Here is a 25,583-nt window from a genome sequence, read left to right on the forward strand (position 1 = left end):
CGTGGCTCAATAGGCTAATCCTCTGCCTTGCGGCACTGGCACCCCAGGTTCTAGTCCTGGTTGGGGCGCCAGATTCTGTCCTGGTTGCCCCTCTTCCAGGCCAGCTCTCTGCTGTGGCCAGGGAGTGCAGTGGAGGATGGCCCAAGTGCTTGGGCCCTGCACCCCATGGGAGACCAGGAGAAGCACCTGGCTCCTGCCTTCGGATCAGCGCGGTGCGCCAGCCACAGCACGCTGGCCGCAGCGGCCATTGGAGAGTAAACCAACGGCAAAAGGAAGACCTTTCTCTCTGTCTCTCTCTCACACTGTCCACTCTGCCTGTCAATAAATAAATAAATAAATAAATAAATAAGAGAGAAACAGAGACAGAGAGATCTTCCATCTGCTGGTTTACTCCCTAATAGGCTGCAATGGCTGCGACTGGGCCAGGCGGGAGCCAGGAAGCCTGGACTTCCATCCAGGTCTTCCATATTGGTGGCAGGGGCCCAAGTGTTTGGGCTATCATCTGCTACTTTCTCAGGTGCATTAGCAGGGAGCTGGATTGGAAGTGGAGCAGCTGGGATTCAAACTGGCGCTTATGTGGGATGCCAGTGTCACAGGTGGAGGCCTCACCACACTCCATGCCACACCCACCACCCACTGTGCCACAATGCCAGCCCCTGGAGGGTTTATATAAGCCAGGCATTACTGCAACGTGCTGACAGGCTGCCGCTGCAGGAGAGAGGCAATGCTTCCTGCAGCAACTTCTATGACTGATAAGGGAGGGTGAGTTGTAAGGCATTACAGGTGCAGTGGGATTTGTCATCCTAAAATTCATGCAGACGTTTATGCTCTGAGGTCTCAGTGCTAATGGTTGATGGATTAAGACAGGAGAGTTAAAAGAGTGGAGAGCTGGCCCACTTGGGGTGGTTAAGCAATGGAGCAGCTGGGAGGTGTTTAGGCCACCGGGGGCATGATCTTGGGAGTGCTTCCTGAGAAAGGGCGGACTAGTACTTGACTTCGAGTTTGGCACAAGGTTTCTCCTTCTCTCTATCTGCTTCCTGGCTTATGATGTATGTGATCGATCAATCCCCTGCGCCCACCATGACCAGGCTCCATGGAGCTGCCCCATCCTGGACTGTAACCTCCAAACTGTGAGCTGAAATGCAATTTTTCTGTCCCAGGAAGCTCCTGTCATGTGTGTCAAAGTCAGGAAAATGGACCACTACAGCACGAGTGGGGACTGCCGCAGGAGCAGGGGGAAGGCAGAGCTGGAGCAGATGCGGATCTGTGGTACCTGTGTGGTGGCAATGGCTCCTTCTCTCTTTGCAACTGTTTCTCTTTTCTGGGTGAATCAGGAAGGGAAGACATCAGCCAGGAGTGAGATTAGAAAAGGATATGCTGAGGGGTTGAGGATAGAGCACAAGATTCGAAATAGTCACAAGGGGAGAGTGGATAAGTACAACCGGGGAAGGCTGCCAGTACTGCCAACGTACCTTGGGTTGTGGTTATGGACTTAAAGAAAGGCTGGGTTGGGGGTCTACTTTCTCAGGCCATGTGCACCATGCAGATGCGTGAAGGTACCTAACAGATACAGAATTGGATTCTATCAGAACTGGTGTTTTATCAAGACAACACAACGAATAAAGAGAGGCACAATAGAGTGACTTATCACTGGCCCATGGAATAACAACACTCATGTCAGGACCAGTGGAATCTGATCCCAGCAGTGTTGAACAGTGTTGGAGGTGAGGAGGAAGTGCACTGGAGACCTGGTGATAGTTAAGAAGGGAATCTTCAAAACTGACATTATAGGGGAGTTGCAGTGACTTACCGGTAATGACAACATCCGGGGGTTGCCTGAGTCTGTGACTTAGGATAGAAGACAAGATTATAAGCAGAGAGGAGCTAAGGACAGTGAATTCTCCGGGCAAGAAGCACCTGAAAAGATATTCAACATCATTAGCCACCAGGAAACTACAGACCAAACCCACACAAGGATGTGGAGAACCTGAAACTCCCACACACTGCTGGTGAGAATGTAAAACAGCTCTGGAAAGCAGTCTTGGCATTTTCTTAAAAATTTAAGCAAAAATTACCATATGACCTAGAAATTCCATTCCTACATATCTACCCAAAAGAAATTAAAACAAATACATCGCAAAAGTCTTTCATAGAAGAATTTATCATAATACCAAAGAATAGAAACAACCCAGATTATGTCAGTTGGTAAACAGATAAACAAATGTGGGGCATCTATACAATAGGATATTATTCTACCACGAAAAAGAATGAAACTGTGATGCATGCTAAATAATGGTGAAACTTTCAAGCTAAGTGAAAGAAGTCAGATACAAAAAACTACATGTTCTATGATTCCATTTATATGAAATGTCCAGAACAAACAAATCTATATAGGTAGAAAATGGACTGGTAATCTCCTAGGGCTTAAGCATAGGAAGGAGAAATGACAAAAAGTGGCAGGAAGAAGCTCTTTGGGGAGAGAGAGAGAGAGAGAGAGAGAGAGGCAAGAAAAATGCCAACAACTACAATCATACAGCACAAATGAAAGAGAATGGTTATTTTTAATAATGGGATTGTTTAGTGACCCAGGGTGCTACAGACAAGCAAGGAGAATATTCCTAGGCAGTGGGGATGGCCTCTCTCTGTGGAGGTGGTATCTGCATCATGGGAGGAATCCGGCCTGCAGAAGTTCAGGGACAATCTCACAGGTGCAAAGGCCCTGGGGTGGAGATGAGCTTGCTGTGCTGTAGGAACAGAAAGGAGGGCAGAGTTATGGCTGTGGTGTAGTGGGATGGAAAACTTTCCACAGAGAAGAGAAGAGGTTGTATGCAGAGTGATCCCTGGAGTTGCTGAGTGGAGACTGTGTTGTTAGCCTGGAAGGATGGCAAGTGGGAGACCAGGTAGGAAAATGCCTCTGCTCTGGAGTAAGTCTCTCTGTTTTCTTCAAATGGTATCTTCCATTTTCTTTACCTGACAAACGCATGTTCCTTCACTTTTTTTTTGACAGCCAGAGTTAGACAGTGAGAGAGAGACAGAGAGAAAGGTCTTCCTTCCGTTGGTTCACCCCCAAAATGGCCACTATGGCCAGCGCACCGCACCGATCTGAAGCCAGGAGCCAGGTGCTTCCTCCTGGTCTCCCATGCAGGTGCAGGGCCCAAGCACTTGGGCCATCCTCCACTGCCTTCCCGGGACACAGCTGGACTAGAAGAGGAGCAGCCAGGACAGAATTCAGCGCCCCAACCGGGACTAGAACCCAGAGTGCCGGCACCGCAGGCGGAGGATTAGCCTAGTGAGCCGCAGTGCCGGCCACTCATGTTCCTTCTTCAAGAACATTTCAGATCTATTCCCAGTAGCCAAAAGGTAAAGATAAGCCAAGGGGCCATCTCAGACTGATGTATACACAGCATGGTCTAGCCACATGGTAGAATATTATTCAGCCAGAGAAAGGAGCCACGTGTGGCCACATGGAAGAACATGAATGAACCTAAGCAATACTATGTCAAGTGAAGCAGAACAGCCACAAAAAGGCACCCCTTGTACGGTTGCAATTAGGAAAAATGTCCAGAATAGGTCGATGCATAGGGATGAAGGCAGCCAGGAGGTGGTGAGGGGCCAGGGGAAGGGGGTGGAGAGTGACTGCTCAGTGGGTACAGGCTTTTCTTGCTGGGTAATGAACATGTTTTGTAACTGGAGAGAGGCAGTAGACATAAAACACTGTGATTGTCTGAAATGCCACTTAATTGTACCTGTTGTAAGTGGTTCATTTCGTTATGTGAATTCCTCCATTCAATCTTTTAAATTTAAAAATTTCTTTTTATATAATAAGCAGAGAGAGAGAGAGAGATCTTCTGTCCACTGATTCCCCAACAATGCCTGCAAGAGCAGGCTTGGGGGAAGGCAGCAGCAGGGGTGAGTGCTGCCCTGCACCCCCAACCCTTCCCCAGGGCTTGCTCAGAGCTTTCCTCCAACCACCTTGTGTCTGTGGGACAAAGAGCAGCTGACGGACCAAGCTTGTGTCTGCTGCCTCTTTGGTCTTTGGAGTTTGGGAACTGCACGTGAGATCAGCAGCCCTATTCAAAGCCACAGACTGAGGGAGGGATAATTGCTCAAACAAAGGAGTGTTTTAGGAATCAGAAGAGGGGAGGAAGAGAGACTGGCTGTCTTTGTTCTATTCTGCCAAGATAGAATATTGCAGACCGAGAAGCTGGTGAAGAAGAGAAATGTATTGACTCATAGTTGTGGGGACTGGGGGAGAGAGAGAGAGAGAGAGAGAGAGAGAGAGAGAGATCATCTCGCTACATCATCCTATAAAGGAAGATGGAAGGGCAACAGAGAGTAAGAGGTAAACTCACTCTTATAACAGCATCAACCCCATCCTTGAGTGTGGAATAGGCCTAATCGCCCTTAAAGACTGCTAATGCTATTAAAATAGCAATTAAATTTCAAGGTGAGCTTTGCAGGGGAAAAACATTCCAACCATGGCATGAGAATTCTAAACAAGATGACAGCCATCCACGACAAACACCATGCAGCTTGTCTACACTTTCCATGGCACCCATCTAGTGCTCACCTCCTCAGCCGGCACTGGCTGGGCACCGGGAATAGAATGGTTCCCATGGCTGACAAGGGCACTGCCCTCCTGGAGCTAGTTAGCACGAGAAAGCATGTCTGACACAGGGGCTGAGTGCCAAGCAGAGACACACAGAGGAGAGGCCACTGCGGGAGCTTTAGCTTTCCCTCTGTCATCCCGGCGGAGGTGGGAACAGCTACCGGGAATCACCTCCACCTTAGAGCCCATCACGCTAATGTCACCATCCCTTTGTTTGCCTCACTCATGAGGCTGTGCCCCTTCAAGTTGCATGAACTCATATAGGGGCTGAGAATGGAAAAGAAGGACAGAGGGAGGGAGAGAGGAGAGCGGGTATGAGAACGCCTGATTTACCACACGCACTGAATTTTAATCTGTGTCTGCTTCCCTTTAGCCAACTGTCTTTCATGCTAACCTTTGCAGTTTCCAACTTGCCCCTGTGCTGTGTAGGGGAGGGGGAGTGGCATGACATTGGTGCCATGTGACAGTTGATGGCACTGCTCTTCTACTCATAGCAGGGGGCTGGGCCTGTCATCTGGTGGAGCTTTCCAGTTCCAACAGGGCAACGGCCATGTGACTGACCCCAGATGGTGGCTGCCTCAGTGTCCAAAGTTCTTCTCTCCAGGTAGCCTGCTTTCATATCTCATCAACCTTGCAACCAAGTCCGTCCTCTTGGATAAACACCAACCTGCTGGCAGTGGCTCTTCCTGAGTTGAGGGATGATGGAGAATTTTTTTCCCCTTTCACTTATTTGAATGTTCTCTTTTTTGTTTGAATAAAATGATGGTGAGTCACTTTCAAAATAAAGAGAATCAAATTAAAGAAGTTATTTTTAAAGGCAATCCTTTCTCGTGCCCTTATATAAGCTTTCTCCTATTTGATCTTCTCTATGCCAATAAAGTGGTCCCACCCCTCCACCCTGTAGCCAGCACTTCAGAGAAGGCAGCTAGGCATGACCTCATATTTGGAGATGCGGAAGGAGGTTTAGAGCAGTTGTAATAAATCCAATATCACAAAGCTGCAAACAGCAGAGCAGCCAGAAATCTATGTCCTTGTGCATGTCCGTGCCTGGGTCTACGTCCACCTGACTTTGAAATCCATGTTTGCCTTTCTATTCCTCTGCTTTGTGTTAAATATTGGAAGAAACATTTATTCAGCTGGATTAACTCAGCCTTGGCCTAACTTCAGTCAAATGCTAGCCTCAGCCACTAACTGAAAATTTTCCATGATCCTGCAAGTCAGAATTCCTATTACTACTAGTAGTACTAATGTTACCACTAGTAGTGCAATAGTAGTAATGATATGATGATGATGATGGAAACTCCCACTTTGGAAGAACTCACCGTGCCTCTGGCACTTGGCTTCCATGAAGTAATTTAATTCTCGTAAAACTGTTTGTAATTTAATAGTAACTTAATTCATAAAAATGCTGTGAATCAGGTTACATTTTTATCCCATTTTAAAGATTAGGAAATTAAGACTTTGCAAGTTGGAATGTCTTGCCCAGTGTGATGCAGCAGTTAAGTTGCTAGGTCACAGCCCAAGGTAGCTCAAGTGGGACTGCAGTCAGTGAGTCAGGCTCTACTCTCGCTAGTCTTCAAGGTTGTGACTGAGGGGCTGGCATTTGGCTTAGTGGTCAAGGCACTGCTTGGATGCCTGCGTGCCATGTTGGAGTGGCCACACTTGATCCTGGTCTGGGCCAAATTCCACTCTCCTGGGAGGCAGGAAATCAAGGCTCCTGTGGTTGGGTCTATGCCACCCAGCTTTGGCCTGCTACAGCCCCGGTTGTTGCAAGAATTTGGGGAGTAAACCAATGAATGCGAGCTCTCTGTCTCTGTCTCTGTGTGTCTGTGTATGTGCACCACCCCAAAAAAAATTTGTTTATTTTTTCTCTAAAACAAAAGAATGTGACTCAGAAGAGGAAACACGAAAGTTGGAGAAGGTAGAAGGCTCTGGAACGTGGTCCTTGATTTTTTTTTTTTACTGTAAAAAAAGGGGGGGGGGGTGGGAAGACAAGACAGAAAAAAATGGAACTTCTGACACTAGTTTCTCCTCTCTCCCCCACAGCAGATCACTTGCAACCTGAACTTGAGCTTCACCCACACAAAAGTAGGCTGTTTCAATTTAGCTTGAGCTGGAGGAGGGGGGAGCCCTCTATCTCCACAATGCAAATGCAAAATGACTTCTGGGTTGAAAATGCAAGTCTTCATACACCAGCCTGTGTTCTCCCTCCCTTTATGTCTTCTTTGTTTTTATTTCCTCTAAGGCTACAACACGAAAAGAAAATTTTTGCAAAGTGGTTGCCAGTTTTTAGCATCCACCTGCTAAATTGCACCCCACCCCCACAGGTCCCCCAGCTGACTCTAGCAGGTGTAGCTTGCAGCTGCAGCAGATTTCACCCAGCATGGCACAGATGGAGGAGATGCAGCCAGCACAGTGGGATCAGCTTAAAAAAATACATGATCAAGCCTCCATCAAGGCCTGGTAGGGAAATGTGGCACTGAGGCGTAGTATGCCAAGTTGGCAGGTGTCTGTGTCTGCTATGTCATGTGAGCAATAGTGGGATTCCTTTCAGGGATGGTGGTTAGCATCCCCCGTAGCACAGGGAGAGATCATTTTGCCTGAGTTCTCTTGGAGTAGCCAGGACAGGCATGTGCTTGAGGCGTGGATGGGGAAGAGCAGGGCTGAGGGGTTGGGTGGATTGCTCAGGAGCCTGAGCGACTCAGGCTGGACAAAGCCCAGTACCCTTTACTGCAGCCTGTGAGTTAGGGCAAACCACGCCTCCTCTTTGAGATCTGCTTTGTTCATCTTCAAAGTGGGGGTGGGGAAAGAGGGAGAGGGAGAGGGAAGGAAGGAGGGAGGGAGGGAGGGAGGGAGGAAAGGAAGTACCATTATATTCTTATATCTATAAACTACCTAGAATCTGCTTGCTTGATAATAGAATCACATTAACATGAAAATTAAAGTGAATTGTGTTGCAAGAGTTATCATGCATTTTCTGTGACCCTGAGAACCTAATAAATTCCTTTAAGAAAGCTCATGGGTCCTGGCACGTGCTAGGTAATCACCAAGTGATCAAGACTTACAATGATTGATTGAATTTGCAGATGAATGAATGAACTAGAACATCTAAAAGTTATTTATACTTTCTAGAGCAAAAAAAATGATACCTCTAGTAAAGATCTTTAGAAGATCCGCATAATTGATCTGTCAGAGCAGTGATGTTCAATTCCATATCACTGACTCTCTACCGTGTATTTGGTGGACACTTTACGCTTGTATGTGTTATGGATGGAATATTTTTGTTTCTCCAAAATTTATATGTTGAAGTCTTCATCCCTGCTGTGATTGTATTTAGAGGTGTGGCCTTTGAAAATGAGTAGGGGGGCCAGCACTGTGGCTCAGTAGGTTAATCCTCTGCCTGCAGCGCCCGCATCCCATATGGGAACTGGTTCTAGTCCTGGCTGCTCCTCTTCCCATCCAGCTCTCTGCTATGGCCTGAGATAGCAGTGGAGGATGGCCCAAGTCCTTGGGCCTCTGCACCTGCGTGGAAGACGGGGAAGAAGTACCTGGCTCCTAGGTTCGGATTGGCGCAGCTCAGGTTGTTGCGGCCATCTGGGGAGTGAACCAGCGGATGGAAGACCTTTCTCTCTGTCTCTCTCTCTCACTGTCTGTAACTCTACCTCTCAAATAAATAAATAAAATCTAAAAAAATAAAAAGAAAGAAAATGAGTAAGTCAAGAGGATACCACCTTCCCACCATGAGTAGGATTAGAGTCCTTATAAGAGAAGAAGGCCCTGGTCTCCTCTTTCCACCGCATGACTGCACAATCAGAAAATGACCATTTGCAGACTGGGATGTGGCCCCCACCAGACACTGGATCAGCAGCTGCCTTGATCTTGGACTATCTAGATGCCAGAACACTGGGAAATCTACGCTTGCTATTTAGGTCACCCAGTCTATGGCATTGTATTACAGCAACCAATTCAGATAGGGGAGGGAACGGGACCCCTCTACCCTCAGCACCTCCATCAGTGGGTGCCCACATGGTAGTTATCCATCTTCCCTTATGCAATGCCTGCTCTCTCAAGTACACTTCAAGTTTCTTGTTGGCAGACATCAAATCTTTTTGTACCTGTCTCAGTTCTCACAGGTAGAGTGCTCTCAAAAGTACAAACACAGGCTGAATTTGGAAAAGTGAGTGGTTCTCTATGCATCTAGGGGTTTTACTTTCTAGCTTTTACCTTTTTAGCTTCCCAACACTGTCAGCATCTTGGTGAAGTGCTCAATACAGAGTTTGGACATTGGAAGGCATGCTTCCCTAGCAAGTCTGCATGTGCAATGCAGTTCCTTTCTGTATATAAACAGTCATCACACATAGCATCCTGGCCACCTTGGAAAGATGCTTGGGAATTCATTGTTTGCTCTGAAAATTGGTAAACAAAGGGAAAGAGTCACGCATTCATTCTTCCTTCATTATATATTTTAATTTAATTTAATTTAATTGAGAGAGAGAGAGTGACAGACAGAGGGAGAAACAGAGAGGGGGGTCTTACTTCTGTTGGTTCACTCCCCAAATGGCCACAATGGCTGAAGCTGGTCCAATCCAAGGCCAGGAGCCAGGAGCTTCTTCTGGGTCTCCCACGAAGGTGCAGAGGCCCAAGTGCTTCTTCTACTGCTTTCCCAGGCCACCAGCAGGCAGCTGGATCAGAGGTGGGGCAGCCAGGACAGGAACCGAGCGCATATGGGATGTTGGTGCCGCAGGTGGAGGCTTGGTCCATTGTGCCACAGCACCAGTCCCCTCTTTCCTTCATTATAAACCTGAACCCTTGTGGAATTGGATGGTACCTGCTTCTCTGTACAGACATATCCCAACAAATAAATTAAGAAGACGTGGTGAACCCTAGAATATCATTGGTCTCCAACCCTAATGAATTAAAGATCTACATACTGAACTGAAATGGCTGCTGACAACACAATACATGAAGTCCCTATTGTGAGGAACATGACGCTATCCTTAACACAACTGTGCCACCCAAAACTCAGAACCAATGATTAAGTCTCCAATCCACTGTCAGCTGCAGAAGACTGAGGGAAACAGTAAACTTTAACACTGGAATGCAATCAGCTAAATTCTGATCAAGGGAACTACGAGACTAATGACTCAGTGTCCACAAGAAACAAATGTCAAAGGTTGGACAGGGGTGGAAGTTGGAGGAAGAACCTATGCATTCAAAGAGACCTGAAAGAATTTGTTGAACAAGTCAGCAAAAACAGGCAGAGAATTGGGGAGGTGCCAAGCAAGGCAAGGAGGGATCAGCATAAAAATCAGGACTGTGGTTATCGTGGGGAGGGGTTTCAAGAGGTTGAAAGGGGACACCGGGGTGGGGGGTGTGCTCCTGATATTTTTTAGCTGCCAAGATTTCTTCTCTTTCCATAGTTGGTTCTTGAAAGGGCATTTGCCTTACGATAGTTCATTAAACTCTACATTTGTTTTACTTCATTTTCTTAATGTATGGCATTTTCACAGTAAAAGAGATTCTTTTTTTTTTAAGTGGCTGTTTTGCCTATGTCATAGAGTAGAAAAAGTCCACATAAGCATAACATCTCCCAAGTGCAGGAACCTCAGCTGTTTCCTTATTGGCATTTCCCTGGGAGCTAGACTGGCTCTTGGCAAGTGGTGGGACTAACTACATATTTACTGAATAAATGAATAGATAAGATACACTCATATGTGTATAGGATACACTCATGCATTCATATTCTGATTACTATGACAAACCTCAGCAGTTACAAATTCCCGAGGAGTGGACGACAGATCATCGGCAATTTGCTATGTACAGCAGACACAATGCTCTGTAAGGACACAGCGTGAACCTTAGCCTCCAACTGCAGTCACCTCAGGGAGCCAGGAGAGCGGCACTGCGAGGATGAAACCTGGTTACAGTGGGAGAGAGCCTGAAATCAGCTGCTGGCACACAAACCACCTCCGGTCTAGTCCTTTCCTCTGGGTTTCACCCTGTAATAGCAACACCTCAGCACCACCACATTAGACACCGCAAAATACTTGGCTAGAAGTTCTGGACCTTCCACCACAATGGAAGAGCTAGGAAGAGCTGAAAGAACCCAGGGAAAAGGTGACCACATGACCTTAAAATTCCGTCAGCAACTATTTTTGTTTTCTTTCTTTCTTTTTGTTTGTTTGTTTTTTAAAGATTTTATTTATTTATTTGAGAGGTAGAATTACAGACAGTAAGAGGGAGAGAGAGAGAGAGAGAGAGAGAGAGAGAGAGAGAGGTCTTCCTTCCGTTGGTTCACTCCCCAAATGGCTGCAGCAGTCAGAGCTGCACCGATCCAAAGCCAGGAAACAGGAGCCTCCTCCCAGCCTCCCACACGGGTGCAGGGGCCCAAGCACTTGGGCCATCTTCTGCTGCTTTCCCAGGCCAAAGAAGAGAGATGGATTGGAAGAGGAGCAGCCAAAACTAGAACTGGAGCCCATTTGGGATGCCAGCGCCACAGGTGCAGGGTTAACCTACTGTGCCAACGGCGCCAGCCCCAGCAACTATTTTTGAAGATCTTTGGCAAAAAAATGGTCTATCTTTTTGTTCTTTAAGATTTATTTTATTTATTTGAAAGACAGAGTTTCAGGGAGAGTGAGATGGAGGGGGAAAGGGAGAGGGAGAGGGGGAGAGAGAGAGAGAGAGAGAGAGAGAGAGAGGTAGGTTTTCCATCCACTGATTCATGCCCCAAATGGCTGCAACAGCTGGAGTTGAGCTGGATCCCAAGTCAAGAGCCGGGAGTTTCTTCTGGGTCTCCCACATGGGTACAGGGTTACAAAGACTTGGGTCCTATTCCACTGCTTTTCCAGGTGCATTAGCAGGGAGTTGAATCAGAAATAGATCAGCCAGGATTTGAATCAGTGCCCGTCTAGGATGCTGGCACCCCAGGCTTGGGCTTTAACCCACTGCACCACAGTGCTGGCCCTCAAAGATCATCTTTTGAATAAATATTAGGAAAATTGGATGTCCCCGTGCAATCAACTAAAAATGAGTTGAAGACCTAAGTGGAACATCTTAAACCATAAAAATCCCAGAAGAAAACATAGAGGAACAGCTCCCTGATGTTGGCTTTGGCAGTGATCTTTTTTTTTTTCAATATCACACCAAAAAGCTCAGACAACAGAGCAAAAATAAACAAGTGAGGCTGCATCAAACTAAGAAGCTTCTGCACAGCAAAAGGAACAATCAACATGATGAAAAGGCAGCCTGCGGGTTGGGAGAGTCTCTCCAAACTGCACATCTGTGAATACCCGAAATATAGAAGGAATTCACATGACTCAATAGGAAAACCACAACTGACCTGGTTTTTAAAAAATGGACAAAATAATTGAAGACATTTTTTCCAAAAGACATGAAAATGACCAAGAGGTATATGAAAAGGTACACATTTTTGTCAGCCAAAAATGTACTACACAGAGATTATGTAAAATGTGATATTTTGGTATTGCCATTTGAAGCAAAGACAAGATTCTGCAGAGAAGAATTTTCTTTGCCGAGAATGACACGGGCTGATTTGAATGGCAGTCCCCGTTAGCTTCAGCCAGGGAGAGGGGTGGAGAGGGAGCATTTCCCACAACCCTCCAGCCCACTGTGCAATGTCACTACCACATTCACATGTCTCCAAGAACTCTGCTTCATCTTTACTTTGTTCTATGGCATTTTCCTGTATGATATCTTTATTTTAATTGCAATTTGAGTGAGAAATAATTACCATCCCCAAGGTTAACAATATGGTATAGAAAATGGTTCAAAAGCAGGATGTACCTTCTAGAAAATTCTCCCTTTATTCTGCTCCTTTTCTATACCGTTGCCTGCTCTGTGAATATTAGCCCATTTTCCATCACTATAATGAAATACTTGAGACTGGGTGCTTAATGAGAAAACAAGTTTATTTAGTTCATGTTTATGGGAGTTCAGGGGCAGGGCACCAGCATCTGCTTAGCTCTGGTGAGGATCTCTTGGTGGACAGAATCAAAATGGCAAGAGGGCGTGCAAGGAGGAAAGACCACACGGTGAGACAGGGGACGAATTGGGGTTCCTTGAGAACTACATTAATCCCTCCTGAGCCAGGGCCCTCTGGCCTCTAAGCACCTCCCACTGGATGTCACCTCTTAAAGGTTACCATTGTCACACTAAGGACCAAGTTCCAAATGCATGAACACATAGGGAGCAAAACATATCCAACCCAGGATACCTATTGTCACCCCCAAATATTGAGCTTCATCGTTTGGGGTGAATGATGAATGCTTGCAACATTATGTTGAATGTGCAAAGAATACTATTTATCTCAAATGTTATTGATAATACACAGTTATTTTATTGTTCTGTTAAAGCAGTTCAGCAAGGGATAGGTGCATGCCACCTGGTCCAGGACCCTGCATGGCTACAAGCTCCTCACAGAATTCTCTAATGAAGACTAACGTTTGTGAACCACTGTCTTGGGGAGTGAAAGGGGAACTTTCCCTCCAGTTAGTCTGTTCTTCGTCGCATTTTCACAGTCCTTTCCCCTTCAGACTGTCAGTGCTTGCAAAGGAAAGGCAAATTAATATAATCTTCATGAACATATTGCAATTACGAGGGGAAACTGAGATTTTTTTAATCACATAGCCAAATTACAGTGTTTTTTTCTCAATTATCCAGTTGCTCCTTCCTTTCCAATAAAGCGTTTGATTCCAAGTAGATTGCAAGCCGGACAATTTCCGGATATTCAGATTGGAGACATTCATCAGAGGCATTCCTAAATGGTTGTCAAATTTTGGCAAACCTAGATCGGAGAAAGGAGAAAAGAAATGCATAATTCATCCTCATACACAGGAAATGCAGTATCTAATCACAGTGTGCCATTGCCTTCACACAACCAGCTTAAGTAATCACAACTAGGAATGCGAACCTCAACTCAGAGCAGCTTTGGATTTTGCCCCAGCAGTTCTCAGTGCTCTCCCCTTGCTCCTTTGGGAAGGTTATAGAGGTTTTAGCCCCCAACCCCAGCTGCGTACTTCATTAACATCCATTCCGTACTGTTTCTCGTCTACCTTGTTCCATCTCCAGTAGAGTAACTCCTGGGTTTTCCTCATTCCCTAAGACTCAATCATCCACTAAGTATGATAGCAGACAGAGCAGGTGTTGCCCGTTTTGTTACTATGAGGCATAAACGTTCAGAACGTGCAGTGTGGAGGCTACCACATTATTTACACTGTGAGATGCTTGTGATGGCTTTCGTTGGCAAGGGACATTCAGGGAAATGGCGAACAGACTCTGCCTATCCTCGCAGACTTTAAATTTAATGAGGAAAGCAGCTGAATAATTGCATTATGGTGTGAAAGGGGATACAATTGAGAAGCATGAAGTGCTAATAAGCACCTGATGTAATAATCTAACTTTGCACAGTGCAGGATTATGGAAGGAGAGGGACTGCTGCTTCCATGTTTTTGAACCAAATTCAGGGCTTGCCCTCCACCATCTTAGATTCTCGTCATTGATTGATACAAGAGATTTAGGACTCATTCCTGGTTCCAGATATTAATAACCATGTCTCTGTTTATTATCTTCTGGATATGTTTATATGAGAGAGAGAGAGAGAGAGAGAGAGAGAGAGAGAGAGAGAGAGAGAGAGGCAAAATTTTTAACTTACAGGCACAGAGCTCTTGCTATATAAGAAATACTTCAAGGAATGATGCAGCAAATGCATTCAACTCAATGAATATTTATGGAGTACCTACTATTTTCAAGGTCTTGGATTGGGTACAAAAAAAGAAGTCAATAGTCCTTGTGTTCACAAGTCTTAAATTGAAGAATGTTTGCATATGAGGCTGATTGGGCAGGAAACAGAAAAAACAGGGTGGCGTGAGGATAAGAGAACCAGCTAGAGCAGGTACTCAGATGATCACAGAAGAGCTCTGCTCCCGTCGAGAGGCTGTAGGTAGAGTATTTATGTAGGATGGAAATAACATCCTGATGTAATTGCTTTTAGCAGAGAGCAAGCAAGGAGCTCCAAGCAGAGGGGTGCTGAAAAAGCCACAGATATAACTCCAGCAGGTCAAATACTGGCTCTTCCAGTTAGCTCTCCCTGCCTACACTTCCCCGTCTGTCCTAGTCAGGGAAACCACCCTCCCAGTATTCCCATGGCCCCTTTGTTTACTCTCTATTGGCACTTGCCAAATTACAATGCAGCTCCACTTTACCCTTTTTTCTTAATTTTTATTTATTTATTTGAGAGGTAGAGTTACAGACAATGAGGGAGAGACAGAGAGATAGGTCTTCCATCTGCTGATTCACTCCCCAAATGGCCACAACAGCCAGAGCTGGGTTGATCGGAAACCAGGAGCCAGGAGCTTCTTCCAAGTCTCCCACACAGGTGCAGGGGCCCAGTGACTTGAGCCATCTTCCACTGCTCTCCCAGGCCATAGGAGAGAACTGGATTGGAAGAAGAGCAGCCAGGACTAGAACCGATGCCCATATGGGATGCTGGCGCCGCAGGTGGAGGATTCACCTACTGCACCACAGCGCCAGCCTCCACTTTTCCTTTATATGTCTATTACTTTCACAAGACTTTTTAGCCTTGGCAATGTGACCTGGGGAGCCAGTAATGGCATCTTGCTCGGAGCAGAGACTACGTAAATATCTATTTAGACCAAGAAAGAAGGGATTAACACTGTTCCGTCTCACCAACCATAATAATGCCCCCACTTCGAAAAGTCAGGTTTCAAAATAGCTCTTTGGGTGAAAGACTTTTGGCAAGACGTTGTCACATAGACTGCTGCGTCTCGTCAGCGTACACAGCCGAGTCCCCATGCAAACCTGTAGTAACGCCAGGAGAGGTACACCTCCAAGAATACCTCATCCCAGAGAGGAACCTGTGGCTGGAGCAGGGAAGCAGACAGCTCAGAAGAATGTTAGACAAATTCACTAATTTATAAGGATTAAAGAATAAGGATTCCTTGGGTGACCTTCAGACCCAGTTTTCCCATAAAAAGGTTAAATAAAATTTAGCTATATCAGTGCCTGCTTCCCAAACTGGACTGCCTACAAATTATGGAAAGCAAAATTCAAAGTGATGTTGCAGGGCTGGTCTGTGGCATAGTGGGTAAAGCCACCACCTGCAGTGCCAGCATCCCACATGGGTGCCAGTTCGAGATCCGGCTGCTCCACTTCTGATCCAGCTCTCTGCTATGTCTTGGTAAAGCAGTACAAGATGGCCCAAGTGCTTTGTCCCCTGCACCCACGTAGGAGACCTGGAAGAATCTCCTGGCTCCTGGCTTCGGATTGGCACAGCTGCAGCCATTGCAGGCAACTGGGGAGTGAACCAGAGAATGGAAGCCCTCTCTCTGTCTCTTTCTCTGTCTCTGTCTCTCTCTCTCTCTCTCTGTTTCTCTCTCTCTCTCTCTCTCTCATTTCTCTGTGTAGCTCTTTCAAATAAATCAATTTTTAAACAAAAAAGAAAAACAAAACAATGTTGCCTCAAATGGCAAGCAAAATTAATCTTCGCTAAACGATTGTCATTTCAGAATTAACGCAAAGATTTCCCAAACAGGGAAGCAGCACGTTGACAGCAAGTTAATCTGAACTGTGGACGTCAACCTTGAAGCCGCAGGCATCGGTCTCTGGCAGCGAGAGTGGAGGGAAGGTAATTAGCGCAGTCCACCTCACAACTCGATGGGGCTTTGCAGACTGCTTGAAATTCTGGGAGCATCTCACTCACACCTCAGTAGCTCCTTGAAATATGCTGAGCCACAGCAGTCAGCACACAGGGGCTCATTAAGTGAATAAAAGAGGGCAGAGGAATCCCAGTTTGTAACCGAGATCATTTCATGGGCAGTTTGCCAGCCATTTGGGAGACCATAAAATAAAGATCTTTTAACATGAAGTATTTCTAAAGTCTAATGTTCTGCACCTATAAAAGCACTTTTCAAGCCATTGAAAAAAAAAGACCTCTTTCCAAATTATTTCCTAAATCCTTCTGCCTTCAAGATTAAGCCTGTTTATTTTGATGTAATGATTTAGGAGGCGGGATGACACCATCAGATTTCAGGGGGACCAGAAACTGCTCTTTGGGCCAGATGTTCCGGATGCGCCTGCATGTAGTCCATCACGGAGCAGAAACCCTTCTCAGACACCAGATTAAGGCCTGGCCGTCTTCGCGCACACAATGATCACACCGGCAACACTTACCGAGCACAGGCAGTGGCTTTGAAATGGCCAGCGAGGCTGAGCAGCAATGATTTGATAATACCTCGAGTGAAAAGGAGAATATTTTAAAAAAAAAATTTAAATGCTTAAAATTCAGATGAAATAGAGAAATTAGAGCAGCAATGTAGGAAACAGTTACTTACAAGCTACAGTTATCATCGCTGAACACGTGAAGACACTGGTTAATATGTCTCCCATGAAGCATCTGAAACCAGAAGACTGCATAGGTTATGCACTTCTAACACACAGACCTAATACAGACTTCCTATTTCAAAATCTACTATAAAACTACAGTCATAACCATAGTGTGGTATTGACAAAAAGATAGACATACAGACCAGTGGAAGAGAGAGCCTAGAAATAACTCTCAGGGGTACATTATACTGATTTTTAAAGAGGTGCATAAGCAGTTCAATGGATATTCTTTTCAACACTGGTGTTGGAACAATTGGATATCCACATGCAAAAGAATCACCCTCTAAATATCCATCACACCTTACACAAAATCTAACTTGGAATGAGTCATAGAGCAACATGGAAACCACAGAATTTCCAAAAGAAAAAATAGGAGAAAACTGTATGACATTTTATTTGATGTTTAGTTTGTTAAAATGCCACTAAATACACTAACATGAAATTTTAAAAATTTATTAATTGGACTTCCCTAAAATTCACTAAAAAGAAAAACTTTCTAAAAAGCAAAAAAAAAAAAAAAAAAAAAAAAAGAAAGAAAGAAAAAAGAAAACTTTTGTCCTGTGAAATATACTGCTAAGAGAATGAAAAGATCAGGTATAAATTGGAAAAAAAAAATACTAAGAAATCACTTATCTGATAAAGGACTTCTATCCAGAATATATAAAGAACTCATAAACACCAATAAGAGGTGCTGGCACTGTGGCCTAGCAGGTAAAGCCACCACCTGCATTTCATATGGGCTCTGGTTCGAGTCCTGTCTGCTCCTCTACTGCTCCAGCTCTCTGCTATGGCCTGGGAAAGACAGCCCAAGTCCTTGGGCCCCTGCACCCACATGGGACAGCCAGAAGAAGCAGCTGGCTCCTGGTTCCAGATCGGCACAGCTCCAGCCGTTGCGGCCAATTGGGGAGTGAACCAGTGGATGGAAGACTGCTCTTTCTTTGCCTCTCCTCTTTCTGTGTAACTCTGACTTTCAAATAAATAATTAAATTTTTAAAAAAAGACAACCAACTTGAAAATGGGTGAAAGATCTGAAAATACACTTCACCAAAGAAGCTATACATATGGCAAATACAGGAAAGATATCATTAAGGTATTGCAAATTAGAAGAATGAGACTCCATTGCATACCTATTAGAAGGACTAGAACTAAAAGGATGACTATGAAAATGCTAGAGACAGGCTATGCAGGAGCTAAGCAAGTCTACTGGGAGGAAAACAAGACTTGTTATGGGTCAAGATACACTGGAACCAAGGTCACAGCACTGGAGTGGTGGCCTTCTTCACTCGCTCTTCTCGACCCCATAGCATATATGTCTGTAAAAATGATCCAACAGAGTAACCAACTCCAACACCCACTTTCAATAACAAGCACTTTACTGAATGATAACAGTGCCCCTTCCTATCCTGAAATAAGATTCACAGATATGCTGTACCCATCCACATACATATCTAAATTAAAGAACTACATTAACAGAGAAATAGAAAATACTGTAAAACAAGGTTATATATTAACACATCTCTTACACTAGAAGGTACAGAGGTACCCAATGCTCTGCCTCCTAATGATGAATGACCCGTTCCTTAGAATTCTTTCTTGTTTGCACTTCTCTTGCATGTACATGCTCCCTCTTTCCCCCTGTTTCTGGCTCTCTCTAATTTGATCACTACCTCTTTCTCTACTGCATTTAAAACTGTGTATCATTCTGTTCTGTGGATAGATCTACTTTAGTTATCTAGGCCTCTATTCATGGATATTTGTGTTGTTTCTATTTTCTGCCACTACAAAAATGATGTCAATGAAACCGAAAAAGCTAAAAATAATGTTGAAAATGCAGAAGAAATTAGGAGAACTCATACTTTCCAATTTCAGAACTTAGCTATAACATATGCAAAAAAAGGAAGATGAAATCTCATTTTACATCATATACAAAAATTAATTCATAAGAAATTAAAGGACTAAATGTAAGACCTCAAACTACTAAACATGTTCAAGAAAATACAGAAGAAAGCGTTGTCACATGGGATTTGGCAATGGTTGTTGAATGTGATACCAAAAGAAAAAAATATATAAATTGGACTACATCAAAACTTAAAAAAAAATAACTTCTTCATATCAAAGGACACAATCAACAGAGTGAAAAGTTAGCTCATTAAACAGGAGAAAATATTTGCAAATTATATACTGGATAAAGGAATAATATACCAAATATATAAAGAACTCCTGTGACTCAACAACAAAAATTGCAAACAATCTGATTTAAAAATTGAGAAAGGGCTTGAATAGATATTTCTGTGAAAAAGACAAGTAAATGTCCAATAATTAAATGAGATGGTCGACATTGTTAGCCATCATGGACATGCAAATGAAATCATAATGAGACACCATGCCATACCCAGTTGGGTGGCTCTGGTCAGAAAGACCAACAATAACAAATGCTGTCAAGGATGAGATGATTTGGATCCATGATGGCTATGGTTTCAAGGTGATTTGTCCACCAAGCCTTCTTACACTGCAGGCTTGGTCCCCAATATGATAGTATTAAAAAGTAGTGAACCTTAAGATAGGGCCTACTGAAAGGTCACTAGGTCACTGGGGGCATCACATTCATAAGGAATTCACTTCTGCTCTCATGGAGTGATTGAGTTGTTATAGAAAGAGCAAGAATGGTCCCTCGCTGCTCATTGCTATGTGAGCTCGATCTCTTTCTCATCCACTCCCACCATTATATCGTTCACCACATTGTGATGGAGCCAGAAGACCCTCACAGGACTGCACATGCTCTCAGACCTCCAAAACTATGCATGAAATAAATCTCTTTTCTTTATAAAGTATTCAGCCTCAAGTATTTTGTTCTAGCAACAGAAAATAAATAGACTCATAAATTGCTGGTTGGAATGTACAATGGTGAGGTTTCTTGGAAAACACTTAGAAGTTTCTAGAGCTAGCACATGCCTATAAATTCCATTTCTGGAGAAATGAAAGCATGCAACCATGCATAAATGTACACACCTGCATTCATGGCAAAATTTTTTATAAAAGCCCAAGGTGGAAACAGCCCAAATGCCCATCAGCTGAATGGATTAACAAAGTGTGGTCTATCAACACAAAGAAATATTGTTCAATAATAAAAGGAATGAAGTAATAATGCATGCCACAACATGGATGAACCTTGGAGACATTACATGAAGTGATCAAAATCAAACACAAGGCTGGCACCGTGGCTCACTAGGCTAATCCTCCACCTTGCAGTGCCGGCACACCAGGTTCTAGTCCTGGTCGGGGCGCCGGATTCTGTCCCGGTTGCCCCTCTTCCAGGCCAGCTCTCTGCTGTGGCCAGGGAGTGCAGTGGAGGATGGCCCAAGTCCTTGGGCCCTGTACCCCATGGGAGACCAGGATAAGTACCTGGCTCCTGCCATCGGATCAGCGCGGTGCGCCAGCCACTGCGCGCCGGCCACAGCGGCCATTGGAGGGTGAACCAACGGCAAAGGAAGACCTTTCTCTCTGTCTCTCTCTCTCTCTCTCACTGTTCTCTCTGCCTATCAAAAAATAAAAAAAAAAAATAAAAAAATCAAACACAAAAGACTACACAGTATATGAGTCCACATGCAAGAACTCTGCAGAACAAATACATAGAGAGAGAAAGCAGCCTGGTGATATCCAGGGGGCAGAAGAGGGAAGAATGGAGAGCAATTGCTAATGGGCCCATGGTTTCTTTTTTTCAGAGATGAAATTGCTTTGGAATTAGTTAATGAAGACTGGATATTTATGAAAACACTAAAAATCACTCAGAAGTACACTTTCAAAAGACAATATTAAAAACTTTGAAAAATGCAATGAATGGCATTTTACATGTGTCAGTTCACACAATGTGCTAGTGTATGCACAAGATAACTCTAGAAATGCTATGGCCAGGTCAAAGTTGATATGAAAATTTAAGTTTGATGGAAATCGTCACACTGCCTTACCTAGGCATTTCCAGCATACATTGTTAAAACTGTTGCTACCAGGGAAGGAGAATGTGAGCTACTTAACAACCAGGCCAAAAAAGTATGTTATCAAATATTTGGATTTTTGCCATTTGGAGGTGGGATTGTGTCACAGGGTAAATGAAAACTCATCTTTTTCAATTTTATTTATAAAATAGAAATAACTTGAAAGAGATTAAATGCAAAAAAGAATGGAAAATACTATAAAAAAATCCTATGCCCAGAAGTAGCCATTATTAACATCTGGTGGACATTCTTCCAGATAACTCTGCATGCATTTAAAAACTCTTACTCTAAATTGGAATACAACAAATGAACAATAAAGCATATAGAATACACATTTTGATATTTTTATGTCAACCTCTGTAACTGCTAATGAGATGGGGAAAGAGAATATTTCCAATATCCTGTTTCTTTGTTGTCCCTTTCAGTCTGTGCTCCAAAAATTAATCATGATTCTAACCTCTATAAGTGATTCATTTTCACCTTTTATTTATACATACACACACACAATTATCCACACATGAGCATATACACGTACGTATTTGAGACCCATATATGTGAGTGTGCGCAACTATCCAACTCTGTCATGTTTCAGTTACTTAAATGTGAGAAGCACCACACTCTTGCACATACCAATAGCTCTTTTTAACTTTTTTTACTTACATAATCTATTTATTTAGAACAATTTTAGGTATACAGAGAAATTGTAATAGTAGAGTTCTCATGAGCCCCTCAGCTAAGCTTCCTGTACTATCAGAATCTTACAATTATTAATTTCCCTTTGTCACAAAGAATCCATGTTGGTATGTCACTATTACATCAATTCCACCTGTCTTCTAAGCTCTTCTGTTTTTCCCTGTTGACTTTTTCTCCATCATCCAGCTCCAGGGCTCCATCATCCAGGAGACCACACAGCTCCTTAGGTTCCTCTGGGCTATGACAACTCATCAGACTCCTTGGACTGTTGACCTTGACAGCTTGGAGAAGCACACTGCTTTGACAAGGTGGTGACTGTCCCTTCCTTTGGGTGGGTTTTCTGCTCTTTCCCTCATTATTAGACTGGATTTCAGAAGGCAGTTGAGGAAACTGCCATTCCCATGGCAGGTATCAAGGACACATGAGGTCAATGTGACCTATCACTGATGTTAACCTCGTTCACCTGAGGTGGTGTCGGCCAGGCTTGGCTACAGTAAAGCTCACTTTTCTCTCCCTTTCCATACTCTGCTCTTTAGACACAGGTTTCTAAATGCGGCTCACATGCAAAGTATGGGGAGGTAAGCTTCACCTCCCAAAGGGAGAAGGATCTATGCAGATTACCCCATGAGGAAAAGAGAAACATGCCACCAATAATAAAGAAGGTTCCATGATCAACTTGGAAGTTTGGGAAACATGAAGTTACATGAATCTAACCTGAACTCATTAAACTTCACTAAAGCATCTCCCAAGCCTTTATAATAATAGTGCACATTATGCTCGTCCAACTTCAGACATACAATGTGGCATTGTGCAAATTTATTTTTAACTAGAAGATGTCCATCTCCCTCTTTTTGTTCTTTTGGTCCCATTGTGATCTAAAAATGCTTCTCAACCCTCATAATTATCTGGGGAGCTTTTTAAAAAATATCGATTCTCACTAGACCTAAATTAGTGTCACCAGGGATAAGCACTTGGGATTTGAAAAGCAAGTCCTCTAACTGATGCTGAGGTACTTAACCCTGAAGAGGTGGGACTTGAGGGCAGCCAGCACTTGCTGACCAGAGCTCAGGGACCGTAAAGACCCCAGTACTGCACTGTTCCCCTTTGTCTCCTCCAGGCAACAGATCTCCACGAGCCCCTGGCACTGAGGGTAGGGTGAGGGAGGCACACAGTGTCTGCACCCATGGGGAGAGGTAGATGTCAAACATGTAGACAGGTGGACAGTCAATAGGCCAGGTGATGATAAGTGCTCTGAAGTGAAGCAAGGTATGTGTGATAGACTGTGCAGCGCCCTTTGTACAGGGCTATCAGAGAAGGATCCTCTATGATGTGACTTGTAAACAGATTTCAAAACAAAATAAGGTCACACATTATGACGTTACCTGGAGGTTTGTTCTAGAGAGTTACTAGCAAATGCAAAGGCACTGAGGCACTGAAAGGTCTTGATCACCGTCCTGGAGACTTGGACCAGGAAGGCAGAGGAAGGGCATGAGGACGGAGCGTAGAGCAGAAATATGCCTGCCATCGGGCACGAGCAGCTTGCGCTCTGGGATGCTCTGGACCACTTTCTGATGTCAGGACGAAAAACACAATGGAAAAGATGGAGTCTCAGCAGGGACTCAGTCTCCTCCAGACAACAGATCTCCATGAGCCCCTGGCACTGAGAGAAGGTGAGGGAGGCACACAGCATCTCAAAGCCTTTGAAATCCAGTAAGGAGCACTTAGACAGTCACCAGGATTTTAAATACAGGATGAGACATGGTAAAATCCAATTTTGAGCAAGATTCAGCAGCTTCTGTATGTTTTATGAGAGGATAGGAGGAGGATGGTGAGAGAGAGGGGGACCATGAACAAACAGATGAACCGATCTGAACCACAGAGCTCCCTAAAATGCTGTGTGGAATAAGGCAAAGAAGCCACCCATTCAATACAGCCTCATTAATTATGAAACAGCACTTCATGTGAATTAAAGCTGAATTACCTTGTGCAGGCATAAATGATTAAGCATGCAGCAAACAGAATAGCCTGAAAGGAGACCTCTCGCAATGAGCTGGGTTCTAACAGAAAGAACAAAAATAAATGAGTTAGAAATCATTGCTGATCAAGTCCTGTGGAACAGCACAACCATAATAAAACTTCTCTTCCTGCATCAAACAAAATAGCTTTCAAATATATGTCAGGTCAAGCATTTTGTCATAAATAAGACGGTAAAGTCACCTAACGTTATTCAGGGTCATTCATTAGAAAACTTTTGCAAGTAATCAGTTCTTCTATCACTATAAAACTAGACATTGTGTTAATTAAATAGTTTGGGTCTTCCCTTTTGATTTAATGTGGGGAAAGAATTTGTAGCATTTATGATAATGTCACAAATGCATAAATCTGACCACAATAGTGATGCTGATGTTAATGATAACACCTAAAATGTGTAGCACACCTTGCAGTTCACAAGGAGCTTCCATATATCAGCTCACCAACCAACCTAACGGCCCAATGTGAGGTGGGAACTCTTGTTTTAGGTGTGCAAATGAGAAGACGAAGACTGAGAGAAAAGATGAAATTATTCAAGGTCATGCAGCTATGAGATGCCAGAGCCAAGATTTGAAACTCGCATCTCGGCAGAACATAATGTTTTGTCTGAAGTGCAGCTGGCAAAGCCAATTGCAACTTTGCATAGTGGGAGCCTCCAAGGCCCCAAAAGAGAACATGGATTATGAAATATTTGTCCTTGCAAAGCCCTTTGCAATCAGCAAAATATTTCAGTGCTGTCAAATTATGGTGGAAAATGGCAGCAAATCTTCCAAAAGTTATAAACACAGGAGGTAAACCAATGAAGAACCTGAGTATTACTCTAATCACCTAAACAAAATCAGAGCTGTTTAAGGATTACTACATAAAGATCTAAAGAAAATGTAAACAGACTTTAACAAACTTTTGCCAAATGCTTCAAAAGTTCACTCTTGCGATAGCTGTTTAAAATTTGGAATGATATTCTATGAATGCAATTATTTTTGCTATTTATGCTATGAGTGAGGATTGAGTCACCTAACAAAACCTACTTAGCCCATAATGTGGGTGGAATACTGAAGATCAGCAATGCAAAATACATCAGGAAGAAATCACGCCCCTGCCAATGTACAGCATTTCGTGCACACGGTTAGATGAGTTATTGTGAGTTCAATTAATCCCTCAACCTCCTTGTAAGATGTGTTGCTATTCTTAGCCTCCCCTGATTTCATGTGGAATTTGGAAAACATTTCTTCATAGAAATAATTCCAGCCTGAAAAGCTGCAGCCATGACTACGCTTGGATACTGAAGGGCAAGTGGTTGACCCATATGCATCTCAAGATTCTTATCTGTACACTGGAGGTGGCGCACTTATTAACTGGCCCACTGAGGTCTTGGGCATCCACTCTGTGCCATGCACAGTTGCAGTTTGGAGTTCACAGATGACCTTGACCTAAAGCCACAGCCTACTGGGGGAGCTCACAGTCTGATGAGGGAAACACGGGCCAACAGGCAGCATCAGGGCAGATAATGCGCATGACAGAGGCAAACTCTGTGAGCTAGAGTGCCAAGAAGGGTGGGCTCCCTGGATGAAGTGCTGCTGAACTTTCTTAGATATTGGCAACCTAGAAACTGCATTCATTTTATTTCCTAGAGCATATTCTACACCAAATATGCCTCGTAAGTTCTCTTCCCAGTACAACTAAGAGAGACACGTCAAAGGGTGTTTCAGTTCTCTTTCTAGGTTTTGGGATAACAGAGTAAGCAGCTTTGACTGTTTTATTGTACAGGGGAAAATGTGAAGTGTTGGAGAGTTTGGTAAGTTCTCTTCTGTAATGGCTCATAGAGTTCCTGCTGACAT

At 43.9% G+C, this 25,583-nt stretch overlaps 1 protein-coding gene across 7 annotated transcripts in view; it reads right to left on the minus strand.

Annotated features, from left to right (window-relative positions):
* Positions 1 to 12,519: 12,519 nt before the first annotated feature.
* TMEM71 (transmembrane protein 71) overlaps positions 12,520 to 25,583 on the minus strand; it is a 42,119-nt gene continuing 29,055 nt past the window's right edge. For all 7 annotated transcript variants that reach the window (XM_089335724.1, XM_008255919.5, XM_008255920.4 and 4 more), the window contains 4 exons: positions 23,696 to 23,771; positions 16,978 to 17,039; positions 16,817 to 16,877; positions 12,520 to 13,412 (listed from right to left, as the gene is read on the minus strand). In XM_089335724.1, coding sequence (XP_089191850.1) covers positions 13,397 to 13,412; positions 16,817 to 16,877; positions 16,978 to 17,039; positions 23,696 to 23,771 — 215 coding nt within the window. In that variant the 3' untranslated portion in view covers positions 12,520 to 13,396. The remainder of the gene's footprint in view (positions 13,413 to 16,816; positions 16,878 to 16,977; positions 17,040 to 23,695; positions 23,772 to 25,583) is intronic.

The sequence above is a fragment of the Oryctolagus cuniculus genome, chromosome 6, assembly GCF_051225735.1.
Source record: "Oryctolagus cuniculus isolate XC-2025 breed Fujian yellow rabbit chromosome 6, ASM5122573v1, whole genome shotgun sequence".
Lineage (NCBI taxonomy): Eukaryota > Metazoa > Chordata > Mammalia > Lagomorpha > Leporidae > Oryctolagus > Oryctolagus cuniculus.